At 37.3% G+C, this 26,939-nt stretch overlaps 1 protein-coding gene across 1 annotated transcript in view; it reads left to right on the plus strand.

The window, feature by feature from the left end:
- TMEM131 (transmembrane protein 131) overlaps positions 1-26,939 on the plus strand; it is a 227,510-nt gene that overhangs the window by 96,127 nt on the left and 104,444 nt on the right. Inside the window, exon 4 of the mRNA XM_072768088.1 lies at positions 10,579-10,647. Coding sequence (XP_072624189.1) covers positions 10,579-10,647 — 69 coding nt within the window. The remainder of the gene's footprint in view (positions 1-10,578; positions 10,648-26,939) is intronic.

Genomic DNA, 26,939 nt, shown 5'->3' on the forward strand with positions numbered 1-26,939 from the left:
TCAGTCATTCAGCAAACATTTGCTGGATCTTTGTGTATACCAGGCTCTGTTATAAGAGCTAGTGACTCAGTAATTGTATTTGTTCTCTCTCTCCATGTAATAAACTACCCCCAAACCTAGCAGCTTCAGATAGCAAGCATGTATGATCCTGTTTCTGTGAATGAGGAATTTGGGAGTACCTTAGTGAAGTAGTTGTGGCTCAGGATCCCTCCTGAGATGGCAGTCCAGGTATCAACTGAAGCTGCAGTCATCAGAAGGCCTGGACCTGCTAGATCCTCTTCAGGATGGCTCACTCCTATAACTCTTGGCACAGGGTCTTAGTTTTTGCTGGCTGTTGGCAGGAGGCCTTCATTCTTCACCATGTCAAAACCATCCATAGGGCTGCTTGAGTGTTGCCGCATCCTGACAACTAGTGACCCCCAGAGCAGGTGATGCAGGAGAAACTAAAGAGGAAGCCACAGTGTCTTTTGTAATTGAGTCTTGGAGTCACACACCATCTCCTCTGCCATATTCCATTCATAAGAAGTCACACCCAAAGCTAGGGGAATTAACCTCCATCTCTTGAAGAGAGGAGTATCAGAGAATCTGTGCACATATTTTAAAACTACTACAGTACTGATTGGGCAAGATAGTCCAAGACTCTTGCCCTGGTATAGAGCATATGTTCCAATGGGTAAAACAGTAAGCCACTAAATAAATAAACTCAGCTCTAGAGTAGTTTGGAATAGACAGGACTCCATTGCTTCTTTAGATTGGATGTTAAGCAAGGTTTCTCTGAAAAGGTGTTTAAGCTTACCTGGGGAAAATCCTAGGGAACAGCATTTCAGACAGAGGAACAGCTAATGTGGAGGTCTTGGGTTGGGAGTAATGCTACTGTTGTTATAAGAGCTGAAAATGTTAGTTTATACAGCTAGGTGAGAAAAATATGTGTGTGTGTGTGTGTGTGTGTGTATACTTAATATTCATAAGAAGAATCAGATTCTTCTAATCTCTAAGTTTCCTGGTATCGCTGGGGAATAAGCTAAAAATATTGGCCCGGAAAATACTTTTCAAATTAGGGTGGTGTTGAGATTCTTGAATTGGCTTTTTAATTTGCTTAGTATTAAATGCAACTATTTTGGTTGCTTACAGTGAGCCATAAGCATCTGGAAGATTGTAATTAGATCCAAAACTTGGTAATATCTTAGTGGAAGATAAACTCTGCTAATAATTGGGACACCTGAGTAGCTCTGTGGTTGAGCATCTGCTTTTGGCTCAGGGCATGATCCTGGAGTTCCGGCTTCAAGTCCCACATTGGGCTCCCCTCAGGAAGCCTGCTTCACCTTCTGCCTGTGTCTCTGCCTCTCTCTGTGTGTTTCTTGTGAGTAAATAAATAAAATCTTTAAAAAAAATCTAATATTTACAGTTTCACTAACATCTGTTTTAAATTTTGTGAAAAAGTTAAAGGGAATGTCCGTCAGTTGTTTTCTTAAGATTTCATTTGGGGAAAAAAAAAAAATTCATTTGGGTTTGTACTTTTTTCTCACTCTGGAGCTTTTAGCTGCACATGAAGTGACAAACATGCAAAAAAAAGTACTACTTTGCATAAATCTTGAAGACTAGTAAGTTGTTGATAGGAAGTCAGCTTACAAGAAGTGAGCTTAAGTAGAGATATGATTAACTTTGCACTAAACCACAGAGCAGATGTTGGTAAGCTCCTCTGAGAAGGCCAGTTTACCTCACTTATTTTTTAAAAGCACCAGATTACTCTCACCTTAAATAAAAGTGTGACAGAATTGAGATTTCTGCAGTGATGGTGTGAGGAACTTGGGGACTTCTTCCCATAAGAAGCATTTGTTAGGACAATTAAAATTAGCAAAGACAGAGTATCTGGAGATTGTTCAGAGGACTTAAAATGAATTGAGAAATATTTATTCAACAAAATCTATATAATCTTCGTAAGAATAGTGTGGGAGGTCTTAGCATTCAAGGTATAGACTGCACATCAAGATGTTTCAGGCTTATTTCCTAATTTTCCTGCCCCAGCCCTGGAACATCGCACTATTTCAGAGAATTGTGCTTCATTTTAATGGAGGCTATTTCCAAGCTAAGATCTCTGTGCTATGTGTACTCATTGCTGCTGGGATGTCATTGCACCTGAGGTATCATTGTCTCTAGGTCTTGTTAGTGAGAGATAAGAAGAAATACTTCTCTATGGGTGTGTGCACACACATCTATTTCTGTATCTATGTTTATTAAAAGCCATGAGTTGGGATCCCTGGGTGGCGCAGCGGTTTGGCGCCTGCCTTTGGCCTAGGGTGCGATCCTGGAGACCCGGGATCGAATCCCACATCGGGCTCCTGGTGCATGTAGCCTGCTTCTCCCTCTGCCTGAGTCTCTGCCTCTCTCTCTCTCTCTCTCTCTCTCTCTGTGACTATCATAAATAAATAAAAATTAAAAAAATAAAATAAAATAAAAGCCATGAGTTGTTACTGATAACTCCAATTTTTAAACACCACCACAATGTTCCTTCTGTCCTTTCCCTTTTTGTTTCCGTGTATTTTCCAGTGATGAGACCTCTGGCTTCAGTTATCCACAGAATATATACTTGAATGCTCAATCTTAGAATACAAATAAATTCATTTCAGACTGGTTAACGCATACTACCATGAAAAACAAATAGTTGGAAGTACAGCGTTTAGAATTTATTTTCTTTAGTTTGAGTGTATATGGTCAAAATATTTTATTCAAAATTTACATGTGTTGTGTTCTTCACCTTTCTTTCCATCCTTCTCCACTGCTCCCTCCATCCTCATCTGCATTGTGATTATGTTCATTTGGAAGAAAATTTGGCTCATTGGTTTCTGTCTGTATTTCACTTGAGATTTTTTTACCTCCATTTTAAAGATTTCGCTTATTTTAAATATGTGAAACAATAGAATTCAAAAAGCCAGAACTATATATAAGTGTCAAACATGTGGATATTTTTTATACCTCCTCTTCAAAAGGAAGCATAGTATAGACTTTTTGGTGTTTTGTTTCATCTATTTAAAAATATATCCTATAGAGACCTTTCTCGTTATTTTTATATTTTTTTGGGAACTTATATTTTTGGAACTTATCTGCAGAATAGATTCCTACAAATAGGATTTCTGAGTCAAAAGGTAAGTGCATATGTAATTTGTATTGTTGAAAGTACATGATTAGGGTAAATTCCTAGACATGGAATTGCGGAGTCAAAAGGTAAATGCATATGTAGTTTTGTTAGTGTTGCCACATTCTCTTTCAAGAGCTGTACCAATTTGCATACCCCTCACTGGTAAAATAGAGTCCCAATTTTCCTACAGCTTTTCCTATAGAATATGTTATCATACTTTTTTTAAAAAAGATTTTTATTTATTTATTCATGAGAGAGAGAGAGAGGCAGAGACACAGGCAGAGGGAGAAGCAGGCTCTGTGCAGGAAGCCCAATGTGGGACTCGATTCCCGGTCTCCAGGATCATACCCTGGGCCGAAGGCGGCACTAAACTGCTGGGCCACCGGGGCTACCCTGTTATCTACTTTTTAATTTTTGTCATTCTGATATGTCAGAAATTCTGTCATGTAGTTTTAGTTTGTCTTTCTCTAGTTATGAGTGAGGTTGCGTATCTTTCCACATATGTTAGCCCATGCTTATATTTATCTTTTGATATTGTCTGTTGGTATTTATTCTATGCATTTTTCTATAGGACCTTTGATATTTATATCTTCCATTTTGTTTTTTTGTTTTTTTTTTAAGATTTTACTTACTCGTTTGAGAGAAGGAAATAAAGAGCACAAGCAAGGGGAGAGGCAGAGGGAGAGAGGGAGAAGCAGACTCCTCACTGGGCTGAGAGCTCAATCCCAGGACCTGGAAATCATGACCTGAGTGGAAGGCAGATGCTTAACTATCTGAGCCACCCAAGACACCTCTATTTCTTCCATGTTAAACTATTTCTTATTAGAGATAGTAGTCCTGTGTTGCAAATATTATTTCCCTGTAATCAGGGAGATTTGATTTTGAAGAAAAGCACCTTAAGTATAAAAATGCAAGTAAGTTAAAAGTAAAAAGATGGGGCAGGCAATAACACTATCAGACAAATTAGACTTTAGGACAGGGAATATTATCAGAAATAAAAAGAGACATTTTGTTATTATAAAAGAGATAATTCATCATGAAGATACAGCAGTCTTAAGTCTCTAAGCCTACTATCAGGACTTCTAAATACATGTAGAAAAAATAAACAGAAATTAAGGTAAATTCACAATTATAAATTCATAGTTATAGTTGGAGATTTCAATACTCATCCATCAGTAAGGATATAAAAGACTTAATACTGTATTATCAACGAACTTAACCTGGTAGATATTTTTCTTCATAGGTATTTATTAAACACTGCACCCAACAATCATACATTATGTCTTTTGACATGGGCAGAATTAAAGAAATCATTAATAGCTTGGGAAATTGTTAAAATTGAAATTAAAGCATGTGACACAATTCAACATCTATTCATGATTTAAAATACTCAGCAGACTAGGAATAGAAAAGAATTTCCTCAGTCTCATAAAGAGCAGCTGTGCGTGTGTGATGGGGGGGGGGGGGCAGGGACAGCATGATGCTTATGATAAAAAATTGAATGCTTGGTTTCTGTTGAGAGGAAGGCAGAGATGTCCACCATCATCACTTCTATTCAGTATTGTTCTAGATGTGCTAGTCAATACATTAAGGCAAGAAATAGAAATAAGAGGCATCATTTGGGAAGGAAGAAAAGAAAGATGTTTGTCTACAAAAACCTGATTGTCTACATAGAAGATCCTAAAAATGTATGAGAATAAGTGAATTTAATAAGATTGAAAACTACATAATTAGTATCAATTCTTTCTATATTACAAGTGCAAAAATGTTATAGAAAAATAACAATAGCTTCAAAGGATGTTACATACTTGAGGATAAATTTATGAAAAAAACTTTGAAACTCATATGCTAAAAACAACAGTTGTTCCTTGAACCATGTGTCGGTTAGGTTTATCAACCTCTTGTGCATTTGAAAATCCACATAAAACTTTTGACTTTCCATAAACTTAACTACTGATAGCCTAATGTTGACCAGAAGCCTTACTGGTAACATGAACGGTTGATTAACATATATATTGTTTGTTTTATCTATTATACACTGTATTCTTCCAATAAAGCAAGCTAGAGGGGACCCTGGGGTGGCTGAGCGGTTTAGTGCCTGCCTTTGGCCCAGGGCGTGATCCTGGAGACCCGAGATCGAGTCCCACGTCCGGCTCCTGGCATGGAGCCTGCTTCTCCCTCTGCCTGTGTCTCTGCCTGCCTCTCTCTCTCTCTCTCTGTCTTTTATGAATGAATAAATAAAAAAATCTTTAAAAAAAATAAAGCAAGCTAGAAAAAAATGTTATTCAGAAAACTTTAAGAGAAAATACACTTAAAGTACCGTGTTGTAAAAAAAATTGATGTATATACATGGAGCCATGCTGTTCAAACCCATGTTGTTCAAAGATCAACTCTATATTGCTCCTCTTAAAGTTATTCCATAAATCCAGCATGCTTTCTTCACTTTTTTCCCTTTCTGTTTTCTTTTTGTTCTTGTTGTTGGGTAATTTCAAAAGACCTTTCAATTCATTGATTCTTTGTTCTGATTGGTCAGATCTGTTGTTGAAGGTCTCTGTTGAATTCTTCAGTTCAGTCGTTGTATTCTTCATCTCGAGGATTTCTGTTTGATGATTTTTTTTTAATGGTTTCTCTTTCTTTGTTGAACTTCTCATTTCATTCATGCATTTTTTAAAATTTTTGTTTAGTTGTGTGCCCTTGCAGAGACAGTTCTCTAGCCAGCTTAATTTAGGGTTCTTGATGAGTCAACTGATAGTGTCCTTGGGCAAGTGGGACGTATTACCATCTAGGTCTCTATTTGGCCAAGGATGTTTTTGGAGATCTCATGTCAGTACGGTTGTCACTGCCTGGGAACAGTTGGATAGGACTACTGTCTTGGTTCCCTGTCTATGCATAGCTGGAATACGGCCTTCATAGTGCCTAGATTCTCTGCTCATGCTTCTTAGTTGAGCAAGATTGGGTGCTATACTCAGCAGTTAGGCAGGACTATGAATTTGCTTCCCTGCCCCCAAAGAGCCATAAAGCAGGCTCCATAGCCATTATGACTTGATGGTGGGGGACCTGAATCTAGCATAGCTGCCCACAAAGCTCCCTGGCCAGTTGGGGCCACCAGCTCAGCTCTGCAGGTGAGTTCTCTGCTCAAGTGCCATTTTAAGCAGGGCTACAGGTTAAGCTATACAGCTTCCCAGATATTCTGGTTAGGCTTCCTGGTTGGGTGGGGCTGGAGGTTATATTTAACCCTAAGCAGGTCTTTTAATTTGCTTCCCAGCCCAGATGGGACTGTAGAGCAGGCTCATGGCTAGTATGGTTCATTGGGTAGGGACCCAAATCATGTGGAATTGTCCACCAAGATCCCTGGCAAGACAGGGCCACTTGCTTGACTTTGCAAATGGGCATAGCCACTGACTAGGATCTCCACTTGGATGTTGTAGCAAAGAGGAGCGCGGTCTGCCAAGTGCTGGTTGCTGTACATCTATATCTAGAATCTGTAAAGAACTCTCTTTTTTTAAGATTTTATGTATTTATTCATGAGAGACACAGAGAGAGAGGCAGAGACATAGAGGAAGATGCACCCTCCCTGCAAGGAGCTTGATGTGGGACTCGATCCTGGGACTCCGGGATCACAACCTGAGCCAAAGGCAGATGCTAAACCACTGAGCCACCCAACTGCCCCTGTAAAGAACTCTTCTAAGTAAGACAAACATCCCAGTTTTAAAACTTTGAATAGACACTTTACCAAAGAAGATATCTAGTTGGACTATAAGTAAATGAAATGATATTCAACATTATTAGTCCTTAGAGAAATGCAAAATTAAGCTAAAATGTAAGTCACTGTTTTTTTAGCTGTCTCTAAAAGAAATCATATTTGAAACTTTTTTAAACTGTTGACTTTGAAAGTTTTATTTGTTAAGATACTTTTGTCCCCTCTTACTTCTGCTTGCAATGCTTATTGTGGCTCAGGATGGCAAAAGAGTAATTCCTGAATGTGAGAGCATACATAAAACACTGGTTTCTAGGCTTCAGACTAGATGTAAGGAATCACATTATGGTGGCAGGGCCCTGGAATCTGCATTTCTACAAGTGTCCTAGATGATTAAGGTGTCAGTAGACCTACAAAGCATTCTTTAAGAAATAGTGGGCCATAGAGTACCTTTTGTTTAGGTAGTAATTGCCTTTAGGAAACAAATTTAAGTTTCCTAGTTTAAACAAACTCCCAAAGCTCCAAGAAGGCTTTACATCCTTCATTGGAAAGCCACTTGCCTAACTTTGACCGACAGTTCACCAAGAAATTTAGACCATGTCCCACAAGATTTCTTCTATCTATCCAGTTGTTCTCTTGGTTGAAGTCAGAAAATAGTTTTTTTTTTTGTATCCCCTTATCCCCAAGTAAATAATAAGAATAAAATATTTGAGACTTTCAGATACAATCACTGGAAAGCATAAAATCATGCAGTATACTATTATAATGTCTCAGATTCTGTTTCTTTGAAAGTGGCAGAGTACCATTTATCACGTTACTTCTGCCTCAGGTTAGTTTTCAACATTAAAGATTTGCAAACATTTGCTTTCTGTTACTAAAATGCAAAAGAGGATGTTGTCCTCTTTATAATAAGCATAGTAGCAAACGTCTCAGTCAGCTGTGGATACATGACAGCTATGTTATTCAATTTTTTTAAGATAAAATTATATCTATGACAACTCCTGCTGTACCCACTCAAATATTAAACTGTTCCTTAGACATAACTCTGCTATTATTTTGAAAATATACATTTATTTATGAGGGAATCATCTTTTATGTATTGTTCCCTCTATCATATTTTGTGAGAAATCTGTAAATAACAGTTGTTGGACACTGCTGGACACTGCTGTGGAGCATTTTTTTGGGAGGTCTTAGCCCACACATGGCATAAAAAATGAAAACAAGGTCTAGGGATATATAAGGAAGACGTAGAAGTGTTGTTACTTGCTGATGATGTATCTACAGAAGTAACCCAAGGTAGTGATTGTTTTGACAGCCCATGTAGTGCCGGGGAAACTAAGGGGAATCTATACAAACTGTTAGAATTAACTTGCCAGAGTGACTTGGGTTTAAGTTTAAGATCAGTACACAAAAGTCAGTAACATTTTTATGGAAAGCAATACCCCTGTATATCCAGCTGCCTACTCAAAATCTCATCTAGGTAAGACATCTCAAATTTAAATGTCTAAAACAATAAACACAGTTGAACATCTAACCCATCCATCCTTCCTCACCTCTAACCCACTCTTCCCATTCTATGACTCTATATCTCATTTTCTCAGGCCAAAATTTTATAATTATGTCATCCTTGATTTCTCTCCTTTCTCTTACGTTTCAAAATCAATCCATCAGCATGACCCATTGCTTTAGCTTCCAGATATATTCAGAAAAGAGCCACTTCTCACCACTCTGCTTTGCAGTCCCTCTAGACCACTGCTACCAGCCCCTCTTGTCTGAACTACTGCAGGACTTCCCTGCCTCCACTTTGGGGCTCCTACCATCTGTTCTTGACACAGCATCCAGAATTAACCTTTCAGGTGTGTCAGATCATGTTACTCCCTTGCAGAAGACACTATAGAGGCTTTTTGTTACACTTAGAATAAAATCCAGACTCCTGCAAGGAAACTTGGCCTTTGTACTTCTCTGATCTCAACCCCCTCTATTCTTCCCCTCTCTCCTGTCAGTCTGGCTACTTCAGCCCTCTTGTTCCTCAGCATGCCAAGTGTATCTCCGTTCTTCCCCCAGATCTCCACCATTTGGGTCTTGGCTCTAGCGTCCCTCCTCAGAAAGACCTCTGTTTCTACTGTGTTTGGTTTGTCTTTATATGTCCCATATTACCTAATATATTCTACTTTTGTCTCCCCTACTGGGATGTTAGCACAGTGAAAGCAGACTCTTTGGTTTGTTTCCATAGCCCCAGCCACTACACAGCCCCTTTGCAATCCTTATATTTGTGTTCAATCAGTGGAGCGTGTATGGTTTTATTTTGGTTTTTTTCTTACCTTGCCGGGCCACTTCAGACATAGCCTTTTGCAACTTGGGGAATAGATTCTCAGTCTTGTGAAAGAAAAAGCTGTATCTTAATCTTTGTGTCTCTAGCATCTAATACAGTCAGTGTTTATGTATATGAATTAATGACTTCTACACATTAACCTCATGCATTATACTCTTCCCCTTGATTGGATTGAGATTTTATTGTTTGGGTTTCACACCCTTGAAACTAATGAGCTGATCAGCATCTCTTATTTTAAAAGAGACAGAAAGCGCCCTTGTTATATCATGCCCAAGAAGAGCAGAAATCAAGAGGGAGTAGATTCTATACTGCCTTGGGGCGGAGGGGAGGGGAGGGACTGTGCCTTCTTTGTCCCAGTGTCTTTAGATTTATGCTCTAGTAAAGTAGAATCTTACATTTGCTGTTTGCCTCCTTGTTTGTGTTTTTCATTTTTTTCTGTTCAGCCTATGTAGAGGGATTATCAAATAATCTTAAGGTAAAAATACCTTAAGACTTTATTACTTTTAGCACGTCAATTCTACTATTCAGACTATTTAATCTTTATAGAACTGAGTTAAAGCAAATTTCCTACGTATTCTGAATGTCCTTGTCTATTTCTAATGTATATCATCATGTATTTCTGAATGAAATTACTGTATCATTTGAAACTTGTGTTCTTCTGAGTTGTGGTGATGGAAATAAAGTTTTACAGAATGGTTTTGCTCTAATGTCATTTCTTAAAATACAACAAAGATAAACATCTATTATTTAGAAACTTCAGTAGCTTACTGAATTTCTGACTTTCTCAGTACTTAAAGATGAGTTGAAGCATGTGGACATCCCCCCCTTCCCCAGGTCATTTCTGTATCACATCATTGTTAGGTCATGGTGATGTCTAGGAGGCTTGCTGTTTAGAAATTGGTTTTAGTGAGAAGTTCTAGTATTAGTGGAATAGTTAGAAATGATATTCAGATATTTAGGCTAAGACATTATGGATCAATGTGTTCTAAACTCTCAGATGAAAAAGATATTTCAATTCTTAAAAATTTCTAGCCCCAAATTCATTTTTGTTTAGTTCTTTGCCACTCTAGTTACAATGAGATTATGTTTTTTGTCTGTATACTGTATTATCTGCCAAGTATATTTAGTTGTGTTGACTATTTCTTATTCATTGTGCATGTATCCAAAAAAGCCAAATGAACATATTAAGATATATTATTATCAACTGTAGCAACCAAATAAGTTTCAACATTGAGTCTACTTGAGCATTTTCTGTTTTCACATACCTTTAAATAGAAGTACCCCCCCGCCTTTCCATTAGACTCTACTTTTCTTAAAAGTACTTTGTTGTGACAAAACTCAAGTGTCTGACTTCAGTTTGGGGATATATGCTTTAAAGAATTGTTTCTTATGCTCTTTTCTTTTTATTTACAGTATATCTCTATATCGGGGTAATTGCAGACCTATACGATTTGAGCCACCGATGCTGGATTTCCATGAACAGTAAGTTTAAAATTTTAAGACCGTGGTCTCCCACTAAACTATTTTTTTTTTAATTTTTATTTATTTATGATAGTCACAGAGAGAGAGAGAGAGAGAGAGAGAAGCAGAGACACAGGCAGAGGGAGAAGCAGGCTCCATGCACCGGGAGCCCGACGTGGGATTTGATCCCGGGTCTCCAGGATCGCGCCCTGGGCCAAAGGCAGGCGCCAAACCACTGCGCCACCAGGGATCCCCCACTAAACTATTACGTGTATTTTATGCAAGCGTTTGTCTTGCTTTTCACCTATGTTATCTCTCTGAGAAAGTTACGTTTTCAAGTCATCAGGAAAACAGTGTTGTTGAATGCAGTTTGAAAATGGGAAGCAAGTACCTATTATGAGTCTAATATATAATATTAACTTTTGAAGTTTGAAAGATACCTAATAAAGTCCCTGGTTCAAAGGATCTTATCTTCAGAAGCAGCATAGAACTCTCAGGTTAATTTTCTGATTTAGTTATTCATTTCCACTTTTACTATTTAAAATTTTCCATGTGTACCTAGAAAGATAATATTATTTATTTGTGTGTGCTTTTAAAGTACAGACTTCTGTACATCACCAAATACATATTATTGTCACTAACCCAGAAGAGCAAACAAAAGAAAATCCTGCAGAAAGACATGGTTCAGCCATAGAATTGCTTCCTCCAACCATATTTCTGCCTTCCCTTCTACCTCTGGGTCTCAGGTTTTGCATACCTCAGATACACCAAAGAAAAGACAAATCTTCACCTATATTTGGTTCCAATCTAATTCAGCAAGTAGATAAAGAGAACTTCTGAGTGATATAACTGCTAAAGGAATGCCACTCTGGTAAATTAGCAGGGGGAAAGAAAGAATTTAAGAGGGAAGTAAGTGGTGGAGAAACTATATATAGATCTATTCTAATTCAGTAAATGAAAATTATAGGTTTCTTTAATGTGGTCAAAGTTGTAATTAACCATTTTTTACTGGTAAACACATTAAGTTTAAATAATTTATTTACAGTCTCAAACCTGAAATCATCAAATACACTAATTATATTTGTATAGAACCATGGTTGAGTAGTTAGCTATAAAGCAAGATATCTGATAGCAGATCTCATCTTTTAAGATTATATTCCCACAGAGACCATGGATTTTAGGGGTAGGAATGCAGAGAAAAGTTTATATGATTCTTTGTGCACTTCTAGATGGAGTCAGTATTTCTGATAGTCATTATGTAAGTAAAATTGACTTCTGGGTGTTAAAGATCATAATGTTTAGATGGGAAACCTATCACTATCATTACTGTCTTATAAAAATCATTTAGCTATACAATGTCAAGATTGTGAGGAACCTAAAGTAGAGACCTTAAGCCAATCACAGTAACATGTCTCCTACAGTTGTCTTCTGTCAAATGCAAGATAAATTTAATGAAACACATGTGACACATATTTTGATCTTCATAAGAGAGTTCATTATTCTCTAACTACTAGTAAGTTTTCTCTCTACAGTAAAATGCTCTTGGAGTATATTTGCTCACCCTAGAATGGACCAGAACAGAACTCCATTCTGAGACTAGGGTAAGAGTGGTATTTCGGATGCCACCTGAGGGCCAGGAGAGGAGGTTGGCATACAACACCAAAATCCTTAGTGTCAAACACAGAGTATTCTTATTTGGAAAGCTTAGCAGTAACCATTCTAGAAAGATCTTGTCAAAAATTATATCCAGCTGTTCTTGACTTTATAATTTGTTTTTGAGAAAGTTTTTACAAATTTTATACATCACTTGAGATAAAAGACATTTTCAGCTATACAAAATGCTTGAATAGGAATTGGGAATTCCTGTTCACATTCTGTCTCCCTGGACCCTTTAAATAATGCCCCACACCTGAAATAGGAGAAATTGAGGTAAGATCATGCAAGATTCTAGACGGGTAGTTTTAACCTTTTTCTGATCATGGATCACTTGAGGACTTGATGAAAGCTGTGAACCTCTTCCTTTACCTTTTCTAATGCACACAGAGGCACACAGCATTACACACACAGCATTGTACACACAGGTTCAGGGGTTTTCTAGATATCCTTCTGAAAGCCTGTATTCTAGGCCACAGATTATTAACTCACCACTACGGAACTTACTAGGATTTTGCTTATTACATGAGCAGTGCATGCCTATTGTAGTAAACTTAGAAAATACTTATCAGGAGAAAGAAGAAAATTGAAAATTGCCAGCAGTCCCACCACTAAGAAACATTAACATTGAGCTTTTTTCCTTCAAGTCCTTTTTTCTGTGCATCTGTATTTATTTATCAAGTTACAAAAGACATAACTGTATATTCTGAACATACATTGTTTTATAACCTGCTTTCTAAACATAATATGTTAGGTATTTTTTCTTTATTGAATTATCTGTTATTTTCTTTTATGGTATTAAAGAACATCAAATTGTACAGATACATTTGTGCAGTTCATTTCTTCTTTTGCATTATTTTAAACTTTTTTGTTCTTATAATCAGTGCTGAAACTAACGATTTAAACATAGCAGGACTTTATCATCAGGAGAGAGTCCTGAGAACAGAGTTATGAGATGAAGGATATACAGAATACAAAGATTTTCAGTTAATATTTAGGCTAGAGAATAATTTGGTATCATGAACAAAGAACTGATAGGAATAAGTGAATTAATGTATGACAGAGAGGAAATAAATAGGATTTCTTTAAGAGACTAGAACTGAAATCTCATGAGCTGAGAGAAACAGTGGAAGTTTATTGAATGTGTACAAATGGAAGGTGAACTCCAGTGCATGCAAGGATTGGGTAATACAATGAAGAAATTATTTGAAACACAGCATGAACTCTTCATTACAGCATAGGAAAGGTATATAGTAGGTATACTGAACTATTCCCTAAACCAGCAAATTTACATGGTGCTCCAAAATAGTGGAAATAAAAGAAAAAGGAAACATTCTATCATTTTAATCTTTTCTGCATTCAGTCTGAGAAAACTGAATGGAGCTGGTTTTATCTCATAAAGGTAAAAGTGGATCTGTAGAAGTGGGACTTGGGGGCAGATGTGAATACATGTGTATTAGGGTTCAATCAGTCAGATTTTGTGTGTGTGTATGTATATGAGTGTGGAGTTTTTGTGTATTGGCTTATAATTGTGGGAGCTGGTTAAGCAAGCCCATAGTATATAGGGGCAGGCAGTCAAAAGGGGAGGATCATGAGTAGTAACTGAGAAAGTTACGTTTTCAAGTCATCAGGAAAACAGTGTTGTTGAGTAGACTAGAACTCCAAGGGCAAGTGCTAAAGCCTGATGTCCACAGGCAGGGAAGATCCTGAGGAAGCAGAGCAATTGTAGATTCATCTGTTGTTTGGAGTCTCTTAGTTTAGGCAAGGGCTAAATTCTCTTTGCAAAGGCTTCTGACTAGTTAAGACAAGCCTGCCTATGCCTAATCTCTCTTTAATTTAAAGTCAGCTGTTTAGGGACTTGAATTACATCTGCAGAATCCCTTCCCAGCAGCACCTACATTGGTGTTTGAGTGAATAACTGGGAGAAGTTACGTGTATACTACACAACATCAGCTGCCTCCCTTCCATGTTCTACAGCTCTCAGGAGAGTGCATCGCATGTAACCCACCCTAAGCTGAGACGTATAAGGAAATTCTGGGGACTGGAGTTTAGCCCACTCAGGTTACCACAGGGCTACCACACGGATATAAACAGAGAGGTTTCTAAATTTAGAAGTTTGTTTGCCCTTAGAAGATTGCAAGCAATATGATCGGAAGAATTTGCCTAGCAGTTTTAGAGCTAAGTTTCTTGTTATGAAAATTGAAAGTAGAAAGTACAAAGAAGGTGAACTTGTGCATTTTCACTGCAGAAGGTAAATTATTAGTGAGTTAGAAAGTAGCCGATTGCCAAAAGAAATCAGAGAAGTTTTAGGATACATCCTCCTTTAAAGTTATTGTATGTTGGGCTTTCTTCCATTCTCAGAAGCATAAAGCTTATTTGATTGGAATTTTTTCCTGCATTGACCACTTTTCTTTCAGCCTCCAAAAATCCCTGCTCTTTCTTAGATAAATATTATTATGTGGAAAAAAATCAGATTAGAATACCTTGGTACGGAGTGGCCCCTTTTCATGCTTGTTAGTTAGCTCTTCAGTATTTTTGTTAATACAACCCCAGAGTTTTCAGCTATCCAGACCTTAGGAAAAGTGATCCTGTCCCCAGCTCAGTATTGCTGATCAATCTGAGTTAATTGTAATACTCCCCTTCTTGTTTATGATCAGTTAAGGGGTAGATGTATGACCCAATTCTACCCAATAATATGATGTCAGGTTCTACTAAAGGATTTCTGGGAACAAGATTCCCCACCCCACCCCCACTTTAAAAAAGAGACTTAAGAAAGAATTTCCCCTCTTCCATGCTGGATATTGTCTGCATGCGATGCCTGGGGTACTATGGCAACCATCTTGCAATCCATCAAGGGTACTACTCTGAGGATAAAGCCAGCAAAATGTGTCTGAAAGTAGAAAAATGGAAAGAACTTGTGTCTTTGATAATAGTGTTGAACTGCAGAATTAATCGACCCTGGAACTGCCCTACTTTAGGTCTTCTTGTTAGGTGACACTTACTAATCTTGTCTCTTGATCTCTTGTAGAGTATGTGGCCCTGCTGACTTCTTCCTCCCTCTCAGATCTTTCTTGGCCTTTATCCTTGTGAACCATTCTGTGTTTTCTTCCTGTGTCTAAAGCCCTTTTTTCTTAGTCTCTTTCAGGGTTCTGCTCCCTGTCTGTCCCCTAACTATAGCTGCTTCTCTTCCTTCATCCCTTTTCAGCCAACTCCACATTTCCTTATGGGGTGCTCTCTCAGGTGCCCTTGGCATATGCCTATGGGTTCCTGATCTGTATGTCACCCTTCTCTCCAGACACTTAGCTGTGTCTCCAGCAACACACCTTAAACTCAGTGTCCCCTGCTCTTGCTTCTGGATCTCCAGTCTCCATGAATGGTGCAAGTCAGTCACCAAAGCCAACAATCCTGATGTTTCCTGGATTCTTTTCTTTTCTCAGAGCATTCTATCCCTTCTCCCACTGAATCCATTACCAGACTTCTGTCTACTCCTCATGTCTGCTCTTCTCTAACCCTTCTTACGCTTCTCCTCTTAATTCAGGCCCTCATCACTTCTTTTTTTTTTTTAAGGTTTAATTTAGTTATTCATAAGACAGAGGCAGAGAGACACAGGCAGAGGGAGAAGCAGGCTCCATGCAAGGAGCCTGACATGGGACTCGATCGCAGCTCTCCAGAATCATGCCCTGGCTGAAGGCGGTGCTAAGCCGCTGAGCCACCCAGGCTGCCCCCTCATCACTTCTTATCTAAACTTTTACCACATGCCTGCCATTTTCCAATTTATGATCAATGCTATTGACAGGGAAATCTTTTTGCTATCCAAACCTAATCATGCATGTCATTTCCTAATACTCTTTTCCACAAAAAAAAAAAAAAAAAAAAAAAAATCCTTTGATGGTTTCCTAGCATCTTTAGGATAGATGCTAAATTTCTCCACATAAAATCTGTCCTTTACCTTTCTTATATGCCTCCCCACCCTAAGCCACCCCTGTGAAGGATGACTTACCATTTCCTGAAGTAAGTGGTCTTTGTAAGCTGTTATGGGTGCTTTCACAGAATTAAGAAAAAAAGTGAAAGAACAAATAATGAATGTACTTTTAACCTAAATTCAATAATTAAGAGTTTTGCCACATTCATATTTTTGTCAAGTTTAAATCATTTGAAAGTAGCGGACATAGTAACATTTTATCCCTATACTCTTCAGCACACATTTCCATATGTAAAGACATAACTACAGTACTGCTATTCATATTATAAAAAAATTAACAGTAATTATAGAGTGCCTGTATTCCCTCTGTTTTAGCCAGTGCTTCAGATGTTTGATCCTAAGTATTTGAAATCTGACTGAAACTAGATGAGGCAAAAATGAGCATGTTTTGGAAGGAACACTGAGGACTGTAATGTATCTACAGAAAGGTCAGAAATGGAGCTGTGACGCAGGGACAACAGGAAGGATCCATGTTATCCAGCACCACCAGGAGTCTTCTTTGTCATCTCTGCCTCACTCTGTATTGGCTTATTCTCTTCCACTGACAATATCTTTTTCCTACAGTGATAAGAATAAATCTACTAGTGTTCTTAGGACTAGGTTTCTGTAGCTTCCCTCCATCACAGCATAGCTTCTTTTTTCCTTAGTTTGAAAAATCTCAAGAGTAGTACAATGATGACCCATGCTTAGATCAGGTATCTACCCCATCAGTCAAGCAAGGGGGGCATTTGATAGTGAACATGTCTTCTAGGTGTTGTCCTGTGTCTCAGGATTTCACCCAATGAAGAGAAATTGTACAATGGGTATTACTCCAGTTGAAGTCCACTACAACTCTGTGCCTAAAGGCCTTCAGTACTGTAGAGTGTAGCTCTTCATACAGCAAGCCTTCCCTAGCCTTCCTAAGTAGAAACTGTTTTCTCTCTGCTTCCATGGTATTGTGTTCACCCAAAATTTGGTTCACTTGTCAAGAAGGTGATATTAATGCACACACATGAAGAGGGTGCAGAACAGTTTATTATACTCCTATAATGAAGCCTTCTGGGGAGAGCAGGGTGGGCTCCCAAGCAAGTCTGAAAAAATGGCCTGAGAGAGCAGAGAAAGGAGACACGCTTGGCTTTTATGGTGGCTGGGGGTGAGGCTTGTACGGACTTGGAAAGTTTGAAGTTCTTGCTGGATCTAAGAGAAAGAGTCCAGGCTTTCTTATTGGCTTGCTCGGTTGTGGGATGTAACGTGAAGGGACATTATGGGGCTTGAAAACTGTCAGGAATCAAAAATAAAAAATGGAATCAGAGTCTCCTTAGTCATGACATCTACTAACTTCTGTCAGCATGCTGGTTATTTCTCCAATTGTCTAATTGTTAAGGTAATTTATCTTCACAGCCTGGTTTAGAAGGGAAGTAGACATCTAATCTTTATCTTTGTATCTCTGGTGCATATTTCACACTTAACACATATATTATTTTTAAGTCCAACAAGATTAAATCAATTAATTTTACATTCTCAAGTGTTTTTGCCAGACTACATTGAACATTTGCTATACCTTTTCTTGACCTGGCAGCGTACTGTATTGCCCATGCTGTAAATGTTTCATTGACTTAATATATATAGCAGCAATTTTAGGATTCAAGAAGAAAGTATTAACAGAACACTTTATAATATTTTTTCCAAAAATTAAAAGTAGAGTTATCATTGCTTACTACCTTGACTCATGCACTGAAGTTTTGCCTTATATTTTCTGTAACTATTTCCATACTGCTTGTGGTCTTTTTGCTAAACTAGAAGTCACTCATAATTTTAAAACACCCTTTGCAGTATGTGGAAAAACTTTAAATTGGATAGAATTGACCATTCTCAGTTGCATTTGATGGTCATCCAGGGCTTCCAGGAGAGTTTCAAGCCCTTTAGCAAGGATGCAGCTCTAGTACCCTGGCCGCCTTCTAGTCAGTACCCATCTGTACTGACTCCTCTCACTACTCTGAGTATCCCTACTGCCCTCTAGGGCTTCTTTCACCATAACTTTCTTCAAAAATAGGCTTTGTTTTCATCCGTTACCTTTAAATTTATTCTTTAATTCTCATCCTTTCCCTTCTGCCCTCCCTTCCCTGCTCTCTCTGTAACAATTAGTTGGAGCAATCTGAGCATGACCACCTCCCCCCATCCCTCTGCACCCCTCCTAGTTATTTATGCCAATGCTATTAAATATTTTTGTTTCCATAACGACTCCTTTTTTCAGACATTTATTGCAGACTGTAAAAGATGCTTTGGGTGGAAACTTGGTTTACTGAGTTCTTTGGTTTATGTAATTATTAAGTGCAGAAAATCCTGGTTTCAAGTCTAAAGCTTAAAATGGAGACCTAATTAATGACTTTAAAAATGGACTTTATTGAATAGTTTGTTACTAAAATGGAGGTCTTCATTTTCAAGTTAAATTCAGTTTATGAAAGCTGCCTCTTCTAATCATTTTTTCTATTCTGATAAAATCAAGTATGTTCTCTTTTCTTAAGGGATGTTTGGTGCCTTTTCACTTTTTCAATTTTTAACTGTTCCCCCAACAGCTCCCTCAGCCCTCAATCCTAAATGTGTACAAGAAGATGCTCTGATTTTGTGGTAATTGAGTGGTATAAAGTACTGCATATTGATTCGGCCCAGTTTCCTGCCAAAAGTTGTGTTTAGTAGAGTGCTATGTCACTGTCATTCATAAGGTTTGTCTGAGGGCAGTTGCTCAGCCATTTCTTCAGCTGTTTCCTGGCATTGCGTGTCTTTCTGTGGCATAGGAAACTTGCCACTGACCACAAAATTGCAACTTTCCAGACCAGTCTCTAGTTCATAGCTGCTTCTTCCTAATTCTTTTGTACCTCAGACTCTTCCGGAATACGGACGGTCGGTAGCTGTGCACAAACAGCCCAGAGAACAGCCATGTATTTGATTCTGCTTGATTTATCTCCTTCTGTCCTCGGAGTAGCTGACAGTGGAAATAAACAGAACCAGCACTGCAGGCATTTGGAAATCTTTGTTTTATTTTTAAATCTTACCTGTCTAGCCACGCAGTTACACATGCTGCTTTTGACAAACAGAATTCTAAGATGGTCCCCCAAATTCCTGGTCTCCAAGATGCTCACACATCTTCTCCCAATCAAACACTAATCTAGATGTTTCTATAAAGGATTTTGAAAGTAATTAAGGTCCTTTTAAGATAGGGAGATAATCTGACGCCCTGAGCTGATGTCATGTCAACATTTGTAGCAGTCATAGACAGAAATACAGTGATTTCAATTATGAGAGGTGTTTGATGCAGGGAGTGTCTTGTGCTGATTTTAGAAATGGAGAGAGCCATATGGCATGAGACAGAAAATAACCTAAATATCACTAATAACCTATGTAAGCCTAGGAGAGGATTTTGAGCTTGAGTGAGTGAAACCCTGACCACATCAATCAGTCATGCTGGGCCTGGACTTCAGACTTACAGACTTGCAGGGTAATAAATGGGTCACTTAAAGCCTCTAAGTTTGTGGTTATTTGTTATGTTGCAGAAAACTAATGCACTGCTTATTTATTTACAAGTAAGCATGCATTAGTACTTGGCCAAAGTTTTCCATGTTTCAGTGTGACATCTCCTTTCAGTTTCCTCCTTTATCATGGATTCTGTTCATATTTCCAAGGGAACTGAGGAGACAGGGGATGGGGGAAGCTGTTTATATGAGGGCTGTTCAAGGAGGACTCCCTCTGTTTCCTGTGGTGTGGACTGCCCAGAGCTGCAGGAATCCTGCTCTGTCTGAGCCTGCCTAACTAGAGTAGCCTACTGACACCTTTCCTGAGACCTTTACTCTCCTTACTCCAACCTTCTTTGAAGAACGTAAGTAGATGACCCTTCTCCTCTGAGCAAAGGTTCATTTCTATAGGGTGTGGCCAGGGCCTTTCCTCTTTGATCCCTGGAAGAAAGGGTGAGGCCAGCCTTAGCAGCATTGTACATTCTGATTCACTCCCTGCTTTCAGGCTCCCAGTACCTCCAAGCTTGCTTCTTTACCTCATCATAGTCCTCTCCTGTAGCAGGCCATCTTGAGTCCTGTCTTCCAGAAGGATCCCTCAGACTAACTGTCCATCTTATATTCTGTCTTCTATCTTAACTGAGATTGAGGACACTAAGGTCACAGGAGGGAAAACATTTAAGAATAAATTCATAGGAAGGTGAATGAGTGATTGCCAGGTAGCCCACAGAACACTTGAATTGTAAAAGAGCATATTTATTGAAGAAAGCACATTAGTGTTAAACTTTCAGGATGTAAGGACATTTTTATTTCTGCGTACTGTTGTTCTCTATATATGTCTATATCAGGCTTGAGGAAAAAGAGTTTTATCTTCCATATTGTCTTTATACAGCTTCTCCCTGCAGCATCCTGCCCAAAATTTGATGCCCTAGCTGGATTTATACCTACTTCCCCACTTCCATGGTCCTGTGACCCCTACCTGGGATTGATGAGTCGTTGGTTAAGGGGTCTAGCTCCTGAGAAACTTTTTACCAGAGACAAGAGGAATTCCACTAAGTTTAAAGAGTTTCTGAGGGCACTCAGCTTCCTACTTCCTAACCCTAAATGTGTTGTCGTAAGCCTTTCTGTAGATACCTCTCTGTCCCTGCCTCAGGACCAAGTCCTGGTTGCACATTTGGGTTTTTTCCCTCACTGCTGGTCTGTTGAGCCACAGAAAGATTTTGGACCTCATGGTGGTTGGGCTGTAAGATATAAAATGATTTTGGACCAGGTTTTTGGTTCCACATCCTTTCCACTTGTGACAAGAGGTCGTAGCATCTACATTGATGAGCTCTCAGAAGGGGAGTAAGACTTGGTGTTTAGCCCTTAGAGGCAGCAGAAGACATTAACCACCACAACAAAACTTCATGTCATCATTATAAAGAAATTATCAAATGATGTGTAAAATAAACCATAGCGCAGACCATTATTAAAACCATTAAAATTGAATAGTTCTTATTTACATAATGGGTAAACCTTATGCAGATAAACCCTACATTTTCTGTGTGATGCAGAAGAGACTGTTCCTCCATTCTAGAAAAGACAAGATGTTTAAAATAGTCCAAGGTTAAACTGTAGATAAAGCTGCAGAAGAACTGAGTAAAGTGGTGGCAAATTAGATTTTGATGTTGATTTAGATGATACAGAATATGAAAATCAAGTGAAATAATGTAACTATTAAGTCAGCTTGAATACAACAAATTCTGACCAACTTCTGACTTTAAGGATTTAAAAGAGAAAAAACAAACTATGAAGTCCTAGTGAGGAAGTTACACAAAAACCCATAAGGAAACAGACTAAGATTTCTACTTGGACAATAAAATGACCTTTGAGTTTATTTTTTGTAATGTTTAATTGTAATACTTCCACCCTGAGTTCTTAATATTCTACTTTATATAGCATTTGTTAAAATACTTTTAAAATTGAATTCTTGAGGCATCATATTTAACATACGGGGCTCACTTTCTGACTAAATTGGGTTGAGCGTTATATAGTTTTATAAGAATCAGCTATAAAAATAAGCCAGCATCATTATAAAGCTGGCTCAAATACAGGCCTTCACTGAATACCTTTCATCAACCTCAAGTGAAAAATTCATCCAGCAAAAGCATCTTGACTGATGTGGTCACTCTAAACAAACCAACCTCCAAATGCTTTATTCTAGTTTTATAGGATGATGCTTAACAATTGTAGAGCAGTGTTCCTTTCCAGCGTATTCTCATTACTTTACCTTAACACTGTTTTTACCTTTTTTCAGGAAATGTATACACACAGAAAAATGCGTAAGGTATATATGTAGTTTTACATCTGCCACCCAGATAGATATTATTATATATTTTTAGTTTATGTAATTACATTTTAGTATACGAATATTGTGATATAGTTCATTCTGGGTTTTTTTGGCTTTATTGAGATATAATTGATATGTGGCATTATATAAATTTAAGGTACACAATATGTTGATTTGATATGCTCACATATTGCAAAATGATTACCACTGTAGCGTTCGCTAACACCTCCAACACATCACATAATTACCACTTCTCTTTTGTGGTGAGAACATTTAAGGTTTTAGCAACTCAAGTATATAGTACAGTATTGACAACTGTGTATACATATGTACCATATCTTCTTTAACCATTCATCGATTGATACTTCATTTATTTCCATATCTTGGCTATTGTGAATAATGCTGCAGTGAACATGGGAGTGCAGATATCTCTTCGAGATCCTCTTTTCATTTCCTTTGGATATGGGAAGAAGTGAGATTGCTGGATCATATGGTAGTTCTATTTTTAACTTTTGAGGAACCTCCATGCTGTTTTCCTTAGTGGCTGCATAGTTCATTCTATTTCTTTCTTTTTTAAAGGTCCATTTTTGTTATATGTCCATCTGTTCTCTTATTTCTAACCATAGTAAAGTATCCATATTTTACCCATAACTCTTTTTCTTCAGTGGCTATGCATATTGCCTCTAATACCCTACCACCACAGACCGCCCTGCAACAAAATCCTCTTACAGGTTCACTATGGACTGTCATAAGAATTTCTTTGGAATATAAGGCCAGGAGTGGAATTCATGGGTCATAGAGTGTGAGTTCACTTCACTATCTAGGTATTGCCTGATTGCTTTTGTGAATATCTGTGCTACTTTATACTCATAAGAGTAGTGCATGTGCATTCCTATAGTTCCACATTCCCTACATTTGCACTAACACTTAATATTAGCCAACTTTTCAATTTTGCTAGATAAATAGGGATAATGTGATACTTCATTGTTAATTTTGTATTTCTCTGATTAGTATTAAGTTAGAGTATCTATCTCTTTATATTTTCCCAATGGGAGCCTGTTTAAGCTGATTCCTGTTGCTTTTTGATATGTCCCATTAAGCTTTGAACATTTCTTTGCTTTCTGATTCAATAAGACATTCTAGACTTCCTTCTGTTTTCCTTGTCCTAGACTTGGAATGACCCAAAAGTACAAGAGGTCTTGGTTTGTTTTAACGTGGAATGACATTTCAAATCATATCTAGGCACCAAGTGTGCTTATTGCTCTGAAAGTCATTGCTTCTAGGCTTGCATGAACAGATCTATGGTCAAATATATGCATATATATAAATGCATATACGTAGAAGCACCTGGATAGCTCAGTCAGTTAAGCATCAGATTCTTGGTTTCAGCTCAGGTCATCATCTCAGGGTTGAGAAATCAAGCTGGGCATGGAGCCTGCTTAAGATGCTCTCCTCCCTCTGCCCTGCACCCCTCTCTCTCTCTCTCTCTCTCTCTAAAAGAATAATAATTTAAAAATAAAAATGCATATATGTAAATCATGTCTCATACTGATAATTCTAATACATATTTTCCCAACTCAGATCTAGAGTCATAGAGGTCTTCTTCATTTTTCCCCATTTTGTATCTGTATTTCACTTTTCTCCTCAAATAATTAGTAGAATATTACCTTTAAATATTTGGTATAATTTGCCAGTAGAGTACTCCTGGACTGGAATTTTCTTTGTAGTAAGATTTTAGATTATGAATTTAATTTCTTTAGTAGCTTTTTGTTTCGTCTTGTTTTTTTATAAATGTGGAGCCCAATGCAGGGCTTGAACTTATGACCCTGAGGTCAAGACTTGAGCTGAGATTAAGAGTCAGACACTTAACTGATTAAGTCACCAGATGCCTCTTTATAAGTTTTATTTTTTGTAATGCTTATATATTTTTAAAATCTTTACCAGTTTTGGTAAGCTGTGTTTTTCTAGGAGTTTGGCAATTTTAGGATAACTTTCAAATTTACTAACATAAAGTTGCTAATATCATTTTATGATTGTTTTAATGTTTGTAGCATCTGTAGTGGTAATTCCTTTTATCATTGCTGATATTGATATTTTGTGCCATCTCTTTTTTTTCCCTCAATCTTGTCAAGTAGTTATCAACTTACTAGTTTTTACCCCCAAGACGTGTGAACTTCTGACTTCATAGATCTTTCTATTTTATGTATTTTACCCCACTGATTTCCACTCTTATTTTTATCATTTCTTTCTTTGTACTTTCTTTTTTTTTTAATTTTTATTTATTTTATGATAGTCACAGAGCGAGAGAGAGAGAGAGAGAGGCAAATACACAGGCAGAGGGAGAAGCAGGCTCCATGCACTGGGAGCCCGACGTGGGATTCGATCCCGGGTCTCCAGGATCGCGCCCTGGGCCAAAGGCAGACGCCAAACCGCTGCGCCACCCAGGGATCCCTGTACTTTCTTTAGATTTAAATTTGCTGTTCTTTTTCTAATGACATGGATGCTCATTAACTTTTAGGCTTTTTTCTTTTCAAATATGTAGATTTAAATTCATGAATTTTTCTGTAAGCACAGAATGAACTGTATTATATAAGCTTTTAATGAGTTAAGTTTTTCACTTTCATTCAGTTTCAGATAGTTCTTAATTTTTATTCAGATTTTGTCTTTGATCCATGGGTTATTTACACATCCATTGATCTATTTACGTATTTATAGAGAACCACATTATCTTTTTGTTATTGATTTTTAGTTTAGTTGTACCAAGATTTTAAAATTGTGCATATAAAAGAGTTATAAACAAAGAAGAGAGAATAGAAAATAACTAGCAGATGGACTTTAACTATATCAATAATTACATTAAATATAAATAGTCTAAATACACCAATTAAGAGACCAAAATTTTCAGATTAAAAAAGCAAGACTTAACTAACAATAGAAACCCAAAGTAAAGGAAGTAAAACTGACAGAACTGAAGGGAAAAATAGACAATTCAGCATTCATAGAAACTTTAGTACTCCACTTTCAATAACAGATAGACTAAGCAAGAGATAACAAAAGACATAGAAATCCTGAAAACAGTACAGAGCTCCTAGGTCTAGTAGACATCTATAGAACATTCCACTCAACAACAAAGTACTTATACTTCTCACACACACACACACACAGACTGTTCTCCAGGATAGACCATATGCTAGACCATAATGCAAGCCCCAATAAGTTTTAAAGTCATATAAAGTATGTTCTCTGGTAACTTTGTCCCCAATTAAATAGCTGGAAAGCAATACAGAAAAAAAAGTTGAGATATTAAACAACATGTTCTTTAATAACCAGTGAATCAAAGAAGAAAATCAAGAGAGGAATGAGAAAATGCTTTCAGATGAGTGAAATAAAAATATAACATACCAGAACTTATGAGATGCAGTAGAAGCATTGCCCAGGAAGAAAGTTAGTTATAAATGTCTTAATAATCACAGAAAACAAATCTCAAATCAGAAACCTAACCTTCTACTTTAAGAAACTAGAAGAAAAGCAAGGATAAAAATAATTAGAAAGCAAAAAATAATGAAGACTAGAAATAAGTGAAATACAGATTAATAGAAAAAAATAAGAAATTGGTTCTTTGAAAAGAGCAACAAAATTGACAAACTCTTATTAGCTAGACTGACCAAGCAATAAAAAGGACTCTTAAATTACTAGAATCAGGAGTGAAAGAGATGACATTACTATCAGCCTTACAGAAATAATTTTTAAAAAAGGATTATAAAGTAATGCCATGAATAACTGTATACTAACAAATTCATTAACTTAGTTGAAATGGACAAATTCCTAAAAAGACATAAATTTGGTAATTACATAATTACCGAAACTGACCTAAGCAGAAATAGAAAATCTGAATAGACTTATAACAAGTAAAGAGTTTGAATTAGTAATCAAGATACTTCCCAGAATGAAAGTTGTGACACACAGAAAGTCTTAGGAATTAATTCTACCAAAAATTCAAAGAAGTAGTAATACCAGTCCATTATAAACGTTTCCAAGTAATATAGAAAAGGGAACGTTTCCCAAATTAGTATGTTAGGCCTGCATTATCATTATACCAAAACCACATAAAGATGCTATAAGAAAAGTACAGATCAATACCCCTTTTGTTGAAATTCCTTCACAAAATAATAAAAACCAAAATCAGCAACACATAAAAATGATCATATACTGGGGTGCCTGGATGGCTGAGTTCGTTCTGTGTTCAACTCTTGATCTCAGCTGAGGTCTTAATCTCAGGGTCTTGAATTCAAGCCCCACAACTGAAATTCAATTAATGTAATATACACCATGTTAATAGAATAAAGGGGAGAAAAGCACAATCATGTCAGTAAACAAAAAGGATTTGGAAATACATCTTTTCATGATAATAATACTCAAAAAATAGGAATAGAATTTTCTCAGCCTGATAAAGAGCACCTATGAAAGTCCCACAGCAAACATCATATTTAATAGTGAAAGACTGAGAGATTTCCCCTTACATCAAGAACAGGGCTATTACACGAGTAAGAAACAAAAGGTGCTGAGACTAGAAAGGAAAAAGTAAAACCATCTCTATTTTTAGGTGTTATACTCTTATATATAGAAAATCATAAGCAATCTACTTCAAGTGAGTTCAAGGTTACAGGATATAAGGTCAGTATGCAAAATAAGTTATATTTCTGCATATTAGCAATGAACAATTAAAACAATTTCACTTATAATAACTCAAAAAGTAAAATGCTTAGATATAAGTTTAACAAAAGTAGCCATTCTCTTAAAAGGAGACCAGTGTGGGAGAACTTTCAGTGCCCAATATCGGAAACCTTCTACAAGTTTTAGTCAA

Source organism: Canis lupus, chromosome 11 (genome assembly GCF_048164855.1).
Source record: "Canis lupus baileyi chromosome 11, mCanLup2.hap1, whole genome shotgun sequence".
NCBI lineage: Eukaryota > Metazoa > Chordata > Mammalia > Carnivora > Canidae > Canis > Canis lupus.